The 16,380-nt window shown below is 36.2% G+C and overlaps 1 protein-coding gene across 5 annotated transcripts in view; it reads right to left on the reverse strand.

Moving 5' to 3' along the window:
- The window catches only part of LOC145994863 (lipid storage droplets surface-binding protein 1-like), a 91,623-nt gene that overhangs the window by 3,278 nt on the left and 71,965 nt on the right, over positions 1-16,380 (reverse strand). For 3 of the 5 annotated variants that reach the window (XM_083131267.1, XM_083131270.1, XM_083131266.1), the window contains exons 2-6: positions 11,850-12,022; positions 9,028-9,213; positions 8,117-8,369; positions 4,279-4,448; positions 2,600-2,872 (exon numbers count right to left, since the gene is read on the reverse strand). In XM_083131267.1, the coding sequence (XP_082987393.1) occupies positions 2,600-2,872; positions 4,279-4,448; positions 8,117-8,369; positions 9,028-9,213; positions 11,850-12,005 (1,038 nt within the window). In that variant the 5' untranslated portion in view covers positions 12,006-12,022. The remainder of the gene's footprint in view (positions 1-2,599; positions 2,873-4,278; positions 4,449-8,116; positions 8,370-9,027; positions 9,214-11,849; positions 12,023-16,380) is intronic. The other 2 variants (XM_083131269.1, XM_083131268.1) reach the window with 1 other exon arrangement.

The raw sequence follows: 16,380 nt of genomic DNA on the forward strand, positions 1-16,380 counted from the left end.
CATTGTGGTAATGTGACAGCTGCATAATGTAATTTATTACATTTACATAAAATGCATAATGGTAACACCTTGAAACCAAACTTAACAAAACTTTCTAAAGCTGTGGTATTCAAAGAAACTTCACATACAATAATGCAGGAATGCACTGAGTGCAGTGCACAGTGACGTGCACTGAGGAGTAGCTAGTCTAGCAGAGATAGATTAATCAATTTCACATCTCTAATTATTTTCAAATCACAATATTTATTGTCTTGTTAAAGCCACAGTTCATATGCAACACTTTCTTTTCCATGTGCTTCTCGTCCCTCTGTGTGATCCGCGGACAAAACTGGCCTAGCTCGCTCTTCTTCCGCCTTAGAAGTTCCAGGTAGAAATGGGTTTCCGAAGGAAAAGGGAAGATTTCTGCCTCTACCTCCCTTGCCCCCTCGCCCCTGCTGCAATGGTTGAAAGCCCATGCTTTCGGGTCCCTCAGTCTATCTCCTATAGGACAGATAGGGGATTGGTTTCCATTTGATTCCTTTGTAAATCCTCTAAAGAACAAGGGAAAATTTTCTGCAGTACTTATGTTCTCTGTATTTACACAACATTTTACACGTTGTACAATATGTATGTAAATATGGGATGTAGTTTTATTATTTATGAAATGGAAATGTTATATGTGCAGACAATAATGTTATGCTTTCTTTATTTTTTATTTTATTATTTTTTTCAAATATTGAATATATAATTATTAAATTACAAATATTTGCTCAGGCTCTCTCGCTTTCGTGTTAGTAGTGTTTTTTTTTAAATATACTAATTTCTTGGCTGCCAACGGATGTATTTATTTGGGCAAGAGAACGTGCATTCATATTGTTGTTGGTCTGGTTTATTTTACTTCGCTTTTCTGCCACATTTTGTTATCGCGAAAATGAGGATGATGTGATGAAATTAATGAAGGGACCTCGAACAATCCAGGCCGGGATTCGAACCCGTGATGAGCGTGCATTCTTGTTCCTGTGTTGTACTCTGCAGTGAATAATGAAATAATTTGAAATGAAAAATGTATCTCAGAACTCAAGAAGCCAAATGAATATTATTGAAGAAACTACAAAAAAAGTGTGTTTTGTTACCCATTTTGTTTCTGTGCATAAAGTGGACTTAAAAACACCAAATCAACCAACCGTGGGGGAGTGGTTATCACAGCATACTACGACACCAGGAGTTCCAGGTTCGACCTGGGCATGGGTGTTCTTTGTGTTTGTCCCTTCATTAATTTATCTTATCTTCGCAATTAACCAAATGTGAGAAAAAAGCAACGCTAAGTAACAAAAATAAAGTCAAATCATTGATTGCTTGATTTGGTTTATTTTACTTCGCTTTTCCGCCACTTTTGGCTAATCGCGAAGATAATACAATATAATTGATGAAGGGACACACTCAAAGAATACCCATGGCCAAGCCGAGATTCGAACCCAGGATCTCTCGCTTAGTAGTCAAATCAAATCTTTTTTATTTTAAAATGGGGGTGGGGGTTGCGTGTACTTTTTTTTAGTACTCATTCATCATTTTGCAATCTTTTCCTGTTATTGACGTTCTATTTTTAGGAATACTGGGCTCTAAAAGGGGGAGGGGTATGAGCCAGACCCCCCCCCCTTGAGCATGCCACTGATTGCTACCCCAAGTGTCGACGTCACCGCACGTCACTGGCAGTGCACGAGATCTTTCATTACCACTTTAGCAGAATTTCAACTTTTTCAACTTCTTACAAATAAGGAGTTGATTATAACCCTGCATCATCCTATGATGTGTTAAGCTGTTAGTCACGACCAAATGAAACATATTGAAGTGATGTCCAAGCACACATCAGGTTTTTCTTCTTGAATTTGTGGTTTATATCTAAGAATTTCAAATTATGAATGGTTCAAAATAAAATCCTTTCATTACAGACTCAACCAATCAGAGAACTTGCTATTGAAATCTATTATAGGAAAAAAATAGCATCAGAGTACAAAATGCTATTTATTTCTATTCTGAAGAGAAAGCATCGTAGAAAGTGTGGACATAGTTGTGACTTTGAGGAAAGGAGGAGCAGTGGAACATACTCTGCTATTTAATGGCAATTGTGCAACAAAGAAAAATGTTTATTACTACAGCAGTGTGGTAATTTTCTAAATTAGGAACTACCTAAATAACTGGAAATGATCTGTTAGGATCTCTCAGTTTTCCCCATGTGTCATTACATTTGGACTATAATACCAACAAAATATATCACTTTTTTCGAGTGTGATATATATATTCCTTTGTTACAGCTGATCCATTTCTTTTTCTTGCTGTACATACCATCACCTTTTGATAATGTGAAAATTTTGTCAAATATTTCTTTGATCATGTATGGGGAGTTTCAGACCTTTGAAGATTTCCAATGATAATGTTTCAATACCTTTCAATTGTAGATTCTGTTGGGTCATAAATGCTCTGTTTCAATGATAATCGTGTACAGACAGCTGCAGACAAGTTGAAAATGCACCAATGAATAATATAGTGTCCAATCCTTTTCCCTGTTCTAAAGAAAAATATTGTCTGCACTACTGGAAATACAAGATATTAAAGTAATCACCTTGACAAGAGTGGTCATGACATCTCCAGCAAGTTTAGTTGCAGTGTCCACTTGCACCTTGAGTGTATTTGGAAGGATGCCAAGATTAGCACGTGTGTTGTTGACCAAGTGAACCAGTCTACGAGCAAGCTCCCTTGCAAGAACAATGCTTTTCTGCTCCAATGATGTTGGCGAAGGCTGGTTTTCTGGTTCGTTCTTGCTCAGTTCCACCCACAGGGCATTTAGTTTTTCCCTCAAAGTCTTTGGATCAACATTCAGCTTTGATAGCTGAAGCTGCATTTGGAAAAAAAAATCAAAAATAAATACCAGTTTGCAAATTATGTATATATCATACATACATTGTAGTTGTAAATATACTTTATACATAAGAATAATCGGGACCGAACCTAGTTTAAAGTGCCTCCACCAGGTATTGAACCCAGGACCCCACTGTTACAAGGCAATGGTTTTACATTACCCCATCAGGGAGCCTTATATATATTTTGACAGTAAAAGTTTTTATTATACTTTAATCCTACTGTTTCAAATTGAGAGTACTGGATTTCAAATTCATTAAGGATCCATCAAAGTTTATATTGAAGCTATTCAGGTAAAGATTATTTCTAATAATAATAATAAAAAAAAAAAAGATTCAAGAAATTGTTGAACACCACCAATAGAATTTCTTGTTTGAGTTCAAGATATTTCCTTTATGCTGAACTTTTTAGGGAATATACATAACTATACACAAACACACAGCATTGTTTGGGAAGGCTTTGTTCGAGGCATAGTTTATCCTAGAAGTATTTTCATTAACCTATCTTGTGTCTTCAGTGGAACCTGAATTTTAAGTTTTTCAAGGGACAGAGCTGAAAAATCTTAAAATGCGGGAAAATGTAAAATAGAGGAAATTTTTTTAAAAATTTTGCTATCTTGGGATCATTCATATTGAATGTATAATGCAGGAAAACTTAAAATCCGGGATCTAAAAAAAATCTAGGTTCCACTGTAATTTCAAGTTCACTATAACCTCATGTGCTGCAAATAATCTTTATATAACATCACATAAACAAACCCTTCCAACATTTTATCAACTTCTTGGTGACGTCATTAAGGACTGAAGGGATCGTCAGAAGATCAGTTCCATTCTTTCGGAACTGACCAATTTATATAAATAAGTGGAAGTATGAAGGAATCCTGTTGCCAAGTCCTCTATTTTATATTGTCTTTTACAGTGGCAAAGCATCCTATGAGGCCTGGAGACTGGCCTACCCTAATATATTTGTGCAGTTATGAATTTTATTATAGTTTCATTAAAACTATGTATTACAAGAAACCTGAAATTCTAGGTCTTGTAATTGTTGCGAATATCCATCCTGCCCAGTACTCTATATTTGCATGTGGTGAGGCATCTTAGTGTGGGACTCATCCGGTCTGTAACATCCATTGTAGTTCATGCAGGAAGTCTAATTTCAGGTGCAGGCATGCAACATGAGACTGAACTTACGGTGCTTCCTGGTATGGTGAATAATAGGCTGAATATTAGATTACAGTTTGACAGGAGATTTTTTGTGATAACCGATAGTTTACAGGTGCCCTGTAAACTACTTTGATTTAAACTTTTTACTACAATTAACTAGACAAAGTCCATACTTTTGACCTTCTTGATGTATCTAAAGTTTTGACAATGTCATTCTTACCAGATCCAGAGTATTGGCAAGAGTCTTTAGCGCTTCATGGCTTTGTTGTCTAAGTAGCTTCATTTGTGATAGTGTGATCCTGGTCAGGCGCCTGTGCAATTTCCTGGAAAAGCAGTCTAGTCTTTGAATTGTCTGTAGTGCCTTGTTTTCAGTTTCACCATACTCGGGACCTAGAAAAAAATCACCAACTCATTATAGTTTCTGAAAAGAGTAGTTTCAGAATAGGCAGACATTTATCTGCACATCCCCATGAAACTTTTCACAAATGCAATTTTGTCATTTTTGGCACAATCTACCTTTAAACCCTCTAAAACAGTCTTACATCCCATGGAAAGGGCATCCTTATGTAAAATGCATTAAAAATCCCACCAAATCACTCACTATTGATATGATGAGATGATTTATTTGCATCCAAGGACTACAATTTTGTACAAGTAGGTACATCTGTTATATAGGACATGTCAAATAGAAATACATAATAAAGTTTGGTAATTTTAACATAAGATACACACACATATATATTGGTGTATTATAAACCCTTGCATATAAAGATATTATACTTGACAATTGCAGTTTGATGTCCAACAGCAAGCTCTGCATGAATGGTAGCTAACCATACCTTTTAACATTTATTCTGATTACACCTACACAAGACCTTGAGTCCTTCACACTCTGTCCAATAGATATGTCTGTATGCATTCAAAAGATTAGTGTTGTCTGTATATTCTTGTATGCTGTAAAATGAATGTTTAATTAACATAGTTTTGATTTTATTTTTAAACCTTTCCACTTTTGGTTCGTGTCTTAACTTTCTGGGCAACTTGTTATACAGGTCAACTGCTAAGTTTTTAGGTCTCTTCTTGTAGAGAGTAATTCATTCAAATTTTATCTTTATTTCTAGTGTTCAGGCTATGGATATCTTCATTGGTTTCAAAAGTACTAATATTTTGTTTGATGTATACCAGACATTCATAGATATACAAACAGGGTAATGTCAGCAAGCGCAAGTTACGGAAGAGATTTCCGCACGAATATTTCCCATTGACTCCTGCCACAATTCGAAGTGCTCTTTTTTGTAATTCAAACAGTATGGAGCTATGTGCCATAGCAGTGGCATGGTTCATGTCCGTTTTCATTGTGTGTTTCAGAAAACAAAGTAACAGGTTTAAGAAAATCAGGGACTACATTGTGAACCAAGTGCATGCATGCAGACTTTTTTTCAGGGAAGGGGGCAAAACATTTCCTGGGAGGGGGCAAAACATTTCCTGGGGAGTGCAATGCTTAATTTGAATTATTTGAAAAGGTAATATTTTTTCACTTTCCACAAGAACAGGACGAAATTTTTCACCACTGATTTTCCAGGAAAGGAGAAGCAAGTGCCTCCTACTGGATAGACCTGCAATGTGAGCACTGAAACATAGTTCTCCATACTGAAAACTAACACTTTTTATGCAATTTTTTGCCTGTAGTTTAGTTTGGGCTTAGAACTTTACACATAGCATAGCTAGCCCAGAATACACACCCCTGAAGTACTGGCCCCTTCGAACTCCATTGTGAAAAATTATGCAAAATGAAAGTTTAAGAAAATCACTTGTAAAAGGGAATTTTACAGACTAAAATCATGAATGGTAGTCACGTCGCCCAACTGAGGATTTTTTTTTAATTTACATATCCTCAATACTTTGTATTTATAAAATCAATTTGTGCAAGTAATATTTTTCCATATTGCAATTTTGTGTACGATCAAGGACTAGATTTATTGTTTGACTGACTGGCAAAGAAAGGGTGACAGAAAAGCACCAAAAAAAGGGAAATCCTGCAGGTGGTGTGCTAGTTGCGGTTCCAGTGCTCCATTCTTGTCTAACTTATTACCAAGCAGGAAACCTTTTCTCTTGCGTAATTGAGTTCACTAGTGAAGCTGCTTTTGAAATTTCCCAATTCAAAAAACTGCTACTATATTCAAAATTCTGAAAATTCCTTTTAAAGCATTCATATGCATCTTAGAGTGGTTTGCTTTCATTGGTTAGATAGTATCAATAGTTTATTAGACCTTATGTAATCACAACTATTGGGATATTGCCATATTTTGTGGCTACGAAAAACAACCAGAATTTGTGTATAGACCAGTGGCGTGCGGTGCTAAATCAGGCAGGGGAACAGGTGACCTGCTTGCCCCCTCCTCTTGCATACCTGTCGTAATATAATACAGTAGACCAAGTAAAATTCAATCCTTGTTGAAATGAACTAAATAAACATACGGTACATATGTTACAAATTGTCAGAAGTGACAAACGAACAACGTTAAAATTATGACAATACCAATGTTAAAGCAAATATGATATAATGTAAAGAAAACATTAAAAATAAAATTGTTGATGCGCAATAAAGAAAAATTAATAAAAGCAATTTATGAGTGATCAGAGGAAAAAATGATTTGTTGAAACCTGTTTCATCTCTCTATTTGTAGATTAAGTTGAATTTTTTTGGTAGAGTTGAGCATTCTTGTAATTCAAACGTCCTCAATGCAATAATGGCGATCAGATGGCGAAGTTTTTTCATGACGTCTGCTAGATTTGTAGAAATTGTGACAAAACCCGAACTGTTCCAAACTCCCTTCTCGGGAACAAACAAGAACAATAATTTGCCACTGGAAGAGTATCCAGTTAACCATTTTACAGAGTTGTAGTAACTTGTTTGAAAATGTCTTGTGTACGATTTAGTTTTAGTTTTTAATTTGGTTAGGATAGGTGTTGGTTTGCTGTCTTTTCTGTAAAGTTCAATGAACTAAAAGTTTCAGTCTGTCCTTCAGACAACATTTGCAACCCTACGGTCGCAACATTCGCTTTCTTGTCCTGCTGCTGCATGCGTCTTGGGGCTGGTGGAACAGGTGGACGTGAGCTGTTCCCTCGGAAGCTATTACGCCGTGGTTACCCAAGGCATTTAGCAGACGCTTAGAGTGTAGGCGATTTTTCCAGTTCGGTTTGACTGGCAGACACAATTTGGAATGAGATTAGGAAACTATAGACTTACTACACTCTAAACTATCACTACGACGCAATTAAACTTTAGCACATAGCAAAAAATAGAAGGAAAACGAATTCGCTATCTCTCTCGTAGGGAACAGCTAGAGAGTTGAGCTTCCGTGGTGAGGATAGTTTACCTTCGCGCGTGGTTGGAAATACTCTGCGTCAGACAGCAGTGGGTGGAACGACTAGGGTAGGTGAAGTAAACAAACGTCCAGTCATTGAAAGTTTTTCTTCGGTGTGTTGATTTCGGAAGAAAGAAGTGTTCTTATTATGTTGTTATAGATAATTAAAAAGCTATAAAGGGCGATAAGTAGAAGGGAACAGCCTGTTCCCTCTGTTCCATGGAGGAACCGCCACTGGTATAGACCTTGTGTAGGTGGATACCTCTCTGAACAATCAGATCCCCACGACCGAATAAATAATTAAAGTAAAAAAGAGCCACAAGGCACGAGAAGATAAATTCGACATAAATGCCATAATACTATCCTGAGTCCTTTGTGAAAACAATGCATCTCCATGTAGAGGAAGCATGTACAATATTTACCATTAAAGAGTTAACAATTTACTTCACACTTTATAGAAAATGTAATTTAATGTAAAAAATTAATGTAAAGAGAACTGTCTCTTACCATTTGTACCAAGAAGAAATGAGAAAGTTCCTGATGTTCATAAACCAAAATGCAGTTCTGGTCTATTTCGAGTCATGATGCATATTCTTCAAATATTTGATGTGTACACACCATAGTCTCTTCAAATTACACCTTCATTAGGAAATTATATAACAGCAATTTGATGAAAAATTGAGAGCTTACCATCGCATAATCTTGCTTCCTCTTCAGTGGGTGGGATCATGTGGTCAATGTATTTATCAGCATGGTCCATTACAACTTCCAAGCCCTTGACTGCAATGGTTCCATACTTCGTTGAGAGGGCAGTGTTTGCTTTGTCCAAACTGTAGTCCTTCACAGCATTTAGCTTGTCTGTACCCAACTGCTTCACACTTTCTGCACGTTGAATTGCTGGTTTGAGAGCCTCTGTTACATAGCTCTTTGTATTCTCATATATCTGAAACAATTATTCAGGCTGTACTCTTAGTTGACAAGCTAGGGTAAAAATACCTCAATACCTTGAATAACATGCTGGATAGAACATTATCTTATCTGCCAAGCACCAGGGAAAGAATAAACAGCACAATAAAAGATTAAAACAGTCTTTTTGTGTGTTTTCTCCATCTAAATTCTCATGGATGGCAACTGAATGTGTGCCAGCCTCTTAAGTTAGTCCTCAGTTTCCACCCTTGAAGGTGGAAAAAATGCATGACATTCTAATTTTAATGTGTTATTGTGTGCCAGGTTATTTTTAATTCTTTCCCTGCTTTTTAACAGGTACGTGAATGAAAAATGCTATTAGCATCATGCATTTTTCATAGGACTACCAAAATTCATTGTAGAAAGTCCTACACCAATACTACTTTGAACTTAGGTGGAAAGATCTACCCCTACTTATCCACTGAGCCAGCGATAATATCTAGCATTTTCAGAGCAGTTCATTCCTGAATAGTTTATCACAATTATATGCTACACAATACTAGCAGATCTTACTGAATATAGCTAATTGAGATATCTTACAATTTCTTTTTACGATAAACTGATACCAATTGAGAAAATTAATATTTCTTTCCCAAATATTTACCCATAAGGAAAAACTTCTTGCATTACACTACCTGTTGAGGTGGAAGCTTTACAATTGGAACTTTCTCTTCAACTATATCAAGTCCTTTGGAAAGTATTGTGTCTACTGTGTGGATGGGACCTTCAAACTTGTTAGCAACTGGTAATGCTTGTTCCACTGCTCTGTAAACTGTTAATTCTGCTGTTGATAAAGTCCAGTTCAACAGTGTATTATATACCTGAAAGTCAAAATTCAAATTGATTATTGGGTAGGTTCATCCGTACGAAACCGAATGACAATAAATGTAAATATTAACTTTGTGCCCCTTGACTGATTGTTTCCTCCACCTTTTTATCCATTTTTGTTGCACACTGATTTAACCCCTCCTCAACATCCCACTAACATAATTCACCAAGGTCTCATTATGGACATTTTGAAATTGAATTTACCTTTACACATGCTCCCTGTAAAAACATTGATACCCCTCACCTTCACAGATTAAAAATTGTGGATAAACTTATTACATGGTCACAAATCTACTCACTTTATATGGGTAGATTAATGGAAGGGCAAAAGGGGCAATCACCCTTAAGATACTTAAAACTAACTGGAAATAGTTTTTAAAAAATAATAGTAAAGAGTGATTGCCCTTCCTTGGTATCAAATAATCTATAAAACTTCTAATATTAATAAACAAGAACAAATAACTATCCCTCATTTCAAGTTAGAGGGATTGCACCCCTTGAAATGTTTAAAACCAAGTAAGTCATCAGCTTAAATTGCGAGTTTTGGAATAATGGAAATTCTTCCTCCTGATATTTGATCACCCACCTGAAAATCTGACTAATTCTAGGCTTGCTATTTTTTAAATTTACGAACGTTTTGGAGGCTGATTCTGCCTCTGTCTTCAGGCTCAGGGTAGTGTGTGATCTACTAAATCACATTGCAATCACTGGACACATGATCTAGGCTGTTCAGGAAAAAACAAGTCTTTACACATGCTCAATACGAGGGTCACAATTTATATTTTGAGCCTAACAATGAAAAAACAGAAATTTGGCATTGAAAACTGCTTTATTGTTTTTCGAAGTATTCTCATTTATGGTCAATACACTTTTGCATTCGTTCGAACCATTTGTCAAAGCAGTTTTTCCAATCTTCTTGAGACACCTCCATAATATGGTTTTTGAACGCATCAACGGCGTCTTCCGCCGACGAAAATCGTTGTCCACGCAATTTATTCTTGACATTCGGGAACAAGAAGAAGTCATTGGGTGCCAAATCAGGACTGTACGGCGTATGACCCATCAATTCGATTTTTTGACTGTTCATAAAGTCGGTTGTTAGACGAGATGTGTGACAGCTGGCATTGTCTTGATGAAGAATGATCCGACGGAGTTTGTTTGTTTTCCGTATTTGACCGAAGACCTCTGGCAAACAAATTGTTGTGTACCATTTAGAGTTGACCGTTCTACGTTCCTCTAAAGGCACAGTTGCCACATGACCAGTTTTCCAGAAAAAACAGGCGACCATTTGTTTCGATGTGCTTCGAGCGCGAACAACTTTTGTTGGATTGGGTTCATTTTGAAACACCCATACAGTCGACTGCTGTTTACGTTCCGGCTCATATGCATATATCCATGATTCGTCACCTGTTACAATCTTATATACGTCTTTTGAAGCACCACGATTGTATTTATTGAGCATTTGTTTGCACCAATTGACGCGAGCGTCTTTTTGAGTTTGTCAAATTGTGTGGGATCCAACGAGAACATACCTTTCTCACAGCTAAATGATCATGTAATATTTTATATATGCTGGTGGAACTAATGCCTATGGTTGCCTCAATCTCACAGTATGTCACATGACGATCTTGTAGTATTAGGTTTTGCACAGCATCAATGTTTTCTTGAACAACAACTAATTTTGGACGACCTTCGCGAATCTCGTCGGTGAGCGAATGGCGGCCACGATTAAATTCGTTATACCAGCGTTTCACAGTGGCAAAGGATGGGGCTTCATCGCCAAATGTGGAAGTAAGTTGATCGATGCACTCTTGTCTTGATAATCCACGCCAAAAATCGTAAAAAATCATCGCACGAAAATGTTCACGAGTTAATTCCATTTTATTGTTGTCGCGCAATCTCCAAGGCAACATAAACAACACAAATGAAGCTCTTGACAAAACATTCGAAGTACGTTATGGTCAATAATGCCAGACGATTCCGTGCAAACGTCAAATCGCGCCTAACTTCAATCAGTGTTGCCAAGGCTCAAAATATAAATAGTGACCCTCGTATAAAACTACATTTATAATATTTTCTTCAATTGATTCAGTGTCACTTAAATGAAAGCAACAGAAAATCTCAGTGAGACTTTTGTGCCTTCTTACCCTAAAATTATAAATTAACAATAAGAGTAAAAGGGGATCACTGCTCAAAAACTAAAGTGAATGTAATGAAACCTGCTTGCAACTAAAAAGATTATCACTCTCCCCAATAAAGTTAATGTATTGTATTGAGTTGTTTTAGATCCACTTTATGCACAGATGGGCTAATCGGGACTGGACCTAAAGTTTAAAGTGAGGTCCGAACCACTGGGTATAGAACCCGGTACCCCTCGATTACAAGGGGATGACGTTACCACTATGCCATTGGGAGTCACTCAAGCTACCAACCACCAGAGAACTCTAGAACTAGCCACAAGTTGTTAATTCTAAAGAGTAAATTATCACAGGTACTGTTTGGATCTAAATTATCAATTTGAAGACATGAAAACTAGCAACAAAGCTTCAATGAACTTAGGGTGCGACAGCTAAAATGCCATTCACTCTCCATGAGAGGGTAGTTAATCCACAGAGACTAAATAACTTACCTTAATTCTTCCATATACGTCAAATGCATAGTTCCATGCTGATTCCACAACTGGAAGCTTTGAAATTCTTGTTACGGTTTCCAAATGAATAATTTCCATTTTGGGGCCAGTATTGTTGGCTTCTGATGACATTTCTGACAGTTTTGTTCTTAGCATCTATTGAAAGAAGTGCACTGTAAATATTTAAAGCATATGGTTAATTGAAACAGTAAAATGCCCATTGGATCAGAACTCTATATGCAGCAGAGGCTGGTCTATACGAGACCTTGGGCATATAATAGACATGATGCCCATTCCTTCCCCGAGATTTCTAGAAAGTGTTAATGTAATTCAAATTGTAGCAATATTTTAACAAAATTTATTGTTTTCTGTGACGTACAGGCCGTACGTTACATCAACTATTATTATTTGAAGTAGGGTTACATTTAAGCTTACAGTCCATTTTACACTGATATCTAACTATAAAACACAGCTTTTGTCCTACATGAATTACATTAAGTATACAGTTATGCAAATTGTATATAGGTAGATATACAGAATATGGAAATTACAAATGTAAGTAATTTTTAAAAACAAAGAAACTCGAGTAAAGTTTCAACATTTTTTCAAGTAGCACATATGAAGGAGGCAATGAGGCGTCAGTTTTCGTAGATTAATTCCCTAATTTATAGTTGATTCCACGCTTGACTTATCAGAGATGAAATTGATTTTGATCAGTATCTTGCCTTGTTACATTTCGGGTGCTCAGCTACTATTGGTGTTATGGATCACCGACTGGGATAATGTATGTATATTAATTGTCCAAACCGGGACGTTCCCCTTGAGTAACACCAAAATGCTACTGATTACGTAAGTGTGGCTATTTGTTTATTAAAAAGTTGAATTTGTTTAGACAAGAATTATTGAAAGTTACTGCTGCATAACAAGTATATTTCAAAATCATGTAACAATTAAAGCTATGAGATTACTGTTATTTTGATGTCATTATGTAGCCTACATATTAAAAAGACATGCCTACAATAAAAGTGTTAAATAATTCTTACCAATAAACATGTACTTTAACAATTAGCTACACTTAAAAGTATTTTAAAGCAGATTATTTTTAGCAGTGTTTGGAAGTAACTAGTTACAAGTAACAGTTACTTTTGAGAAAATGTAACTAACTAGTTACTTTTAAAAGTGAGTAATTGTAACAGACTTACTTTTTTACGACAGAAGTAACGTTTTAACAGTTACTTCTACAGTTACTTTGAGACACTTAAATTGCTATGCAAGTGTCATATTGGCGATTTAGGACTCAAAAGTGAGCTGGAATTTAGTTTCTGCTGTGATATAAAAGCCCATCTTTGATATATTAATTCTTGCAAACAATAGATTAAGAGGAAGAGAAAGTAGTTGTAGTAAATTTGTCTCCTGGCGGTGATCAGTCTGTAGGCTCCAGCCAGGTGCCAGGAATTTCAAGGTTTATCCTATGTTTCATCTCTCGTTTGGAAGACCTGAATTCCAAAGCTATATACACACTTCGGAAGAGTGGTGGATTTTCCAGAAGGGGGAAGATAAGCTTTAGGAGGAGAATTCCTTCCTATTGCCGACAGTTTGCCATTGTCAGTTGTGTGCTGTGAAGTGTCTTGTTTCTGTAGTTTGTTCCTCTGTGACCTTATAACTTCCCCCTTCTGTAAGCAGTATCTGATAGTTTCTTCCTTTGCTATAATATCGGATTAAGCTGAAAAGGGACGTACTGCAATATTTCAGCGTTTTCATGAAAGAATTCAAAGATACTGGTAGTATGAACGAAACTGAAGACGACGCGAGCTAGCAATTGCGCATATGAATGGAAAACAATCCAATTGTTTCCACGTGATTTCATTCAACTCAGTTCCTGATAATTTAAAAATGAAAGTGAAAATATTTCCACTTATTTACGATTATTCAGAATTTCTGGACATTTTGAAAAAAGTAATATATTTTGGTAAGTGCTATTCGTTTAAGATTTAAATGAGAACACATTTTCTTGAAATAACAAATACGACAGATGTCACCATTATTATTTACACGACAGTGAATTACAACACTCAAGTGGCAAAGTAACGAATCAGGAAGACCCTAGCCATCATTCTTGCTTGTTTATGTAATTCTCCCAGAGAGAACAGAAGGGATAAGTTTAAAATGCCATTTTCACCTTCATTGATAACGCACAATTATAGGCTACTACATTATAATTTTTATCATTTTCTGGTTCATAACATTTGAAATTTTACAACAAATTTATTTCTCTGACACGCCCTTTATGAGAAACAGACTCCCTTCTTAGAATATATTCTACCTGAGTGATCTATCTATATCTATCTATCTAAAAAAAAAAAAAAAAAAAAAAAAAAAAAAAAAATGGCCGCCGGTCATAGTAGTGCGTGTAGAAGAGCTCCTGAAAAAATCGTTAACTAAAAGTTAAAAGGCTGTAAAGAAGCTGTTCGTAAGTGCACAGACATTGCGAAAGCTACAAGACAACTGTATTTGCTTGGAAAATAGGTAAAGTAAGTGAAAAGTCACAAAATGCCGGTTTGTTGTGAGTGCGACAGAACTAAACGAGAGATAGAAAGACTGTATCTTGAGCTCTCATCCAAGAATGAAATCATTAAGGTTCTTGAAGCAGACAAACTAGAACTATTGAACGAGAAAAGAGGACTAAATGATGTGAAAAACTCAAACATGTGGTCGGAGGTTGTAAATCGCAACGTAAATAAGAAATCTGTGATAAATTCGAGTTCCAACACAAATAGACAAAATCAAAATCCACGATACAAATTTATACACCATAATCGATTCGAGGTGCTAAACAGTGAAGAAGTTAGCCCCATGGCAACAAGGCTTGACTGCTCGACTGGGAGAAATGCGGGAAATTGTGCGAATAGTGACAGCAAAAAGAGGGTTATTAATAAGACAAAAAATCGCCCATACATGAAGAACCAAGGCGATAACGCTGTACAAAACAAAGGGCGCAAAGGGAAGATTTTGATCTTGGGGGATAGCCATAGTCGTGGTTTTGCGACGAGAGTAACAGAGAGACATGCAGATTATGAAGTAACTGGATTTACCAAACCTGGGGCACCATTAAGTGAGGTAGTTAATTCAGTGGCTTTCAAGTGCAAGGACTATGGAAGCGACGACTTCGTCATCATAATGGGTGGATCTAATGACGTAGCAAGGAACGATACAAAATCAGCAATTATAGCCCTCAAAACCTGCCTTGAAACAGTAAAAAACACAAACGTTATTGTTAGTACCATCCCACTACGATACGACCTAATACAATCATCATGTGTAAATGTGGAAGTAAACAAGGCAAACTCCAAATTCTCCAAAGTTTGCAAAGTTTTCCCAAAAGTGCAAATGTTAAGTGCAAATGAAATAGGAAGAGATTGTCATACCACCCACGGCCAACACTTAAATAGAAGAGGGAAAGATTTGCTGTGTGACGAACTCTCCCTATTGGTAAACAGTACACCTCCCCCCCAAAACGGGAAAAATGCCATAGTTCTTCCGGCTCCAAATCCTACTGAGAAGACTAAGAATTTACCCTTGGCACAATCCTTACTTCAAGATATCACAGAAGTAAATCAGGAAGTAGTAAATAGTGGTAACCAAATCAAGCAAAATGCTAAAAACAGTCAAGATGATAGTGAATCAAAGGAAAGTTTGACTAGTGAAATTGCAAATAGAAGTATTGAAGATACCCGTCGGAAATCTACAAGGGAAAGGAAAGTCCCGTCAATGCATGACAGTAATTTTTTATGGGGAATGTAATTGGATCAGTGGGCTGTATGGGTAATATGGTAAGTTATAGGAAGTCAGAAACCTTAAATAATTCTCACCAAAATCTACAAGTTGTAAATTCAAATGTAGATAAGAAAATTATGTGTAAGAGGAATGTTAAGAGAAACTGTAATTCGGTAAGAAATGGTAGAGGATCAATATCCCTGAATATATTCCATCAAAACATCCAAGGACTAAACACTGAAAAAAAACTAATGGTAGAAACACTCCTAGCTGATAAGTTAGCAGATAAAAACATCATCTGTTTCACTGAGCATTGGCTAAAACATGATGAAATATGTTGTGTAAATTTTCCAAACTTCATTTTAACTTCAAACTTTTCAAGAAGTAAATTCAGGAGAGGTGGTGCATGCATATATAGTAAAATTGATATCGCAGTAGAGGAATGCAAAAAGTTTGCTCACCTCAATATTGAAAAACACTTTGAATCATGCATTATCGAATTGCCAGAACTAAAATATATAGTCATATGTGTATACAGAACGCCAGATAGTGACTTGAATATATTTGTCAGTAACATGGAAGTTATTCTAAATCACTTTCAGCAGTCCAACAAAAAGGTAGCAGTGATAGGTGATCTAAATGTTGATTTTCTAAAAAAGAATGTAAATCATGAATTAAACATGCTTCTTAACATGTTCAACCTAGAAGCAATGGTTAAAGTACCTACCAGAGTAACAAAAAATACAAAAAGTGCTCT

Source organism: Lepisma saccharinum, chromosome 11 (genome assembly GCF_977018435.1).
Source record: "Lepisma saccharinum chromosome 11, izLepSacc3.1, whole genome shotgun sequence".
In the NCBI taxonomy this organism is placed as follows: domain Eukaryota; kingdom Metazoa; phylum Arthropoda; class Insecta; order Zygentoma; family Lepismatidae; genus Lepisma; species Lepisma saccharinum.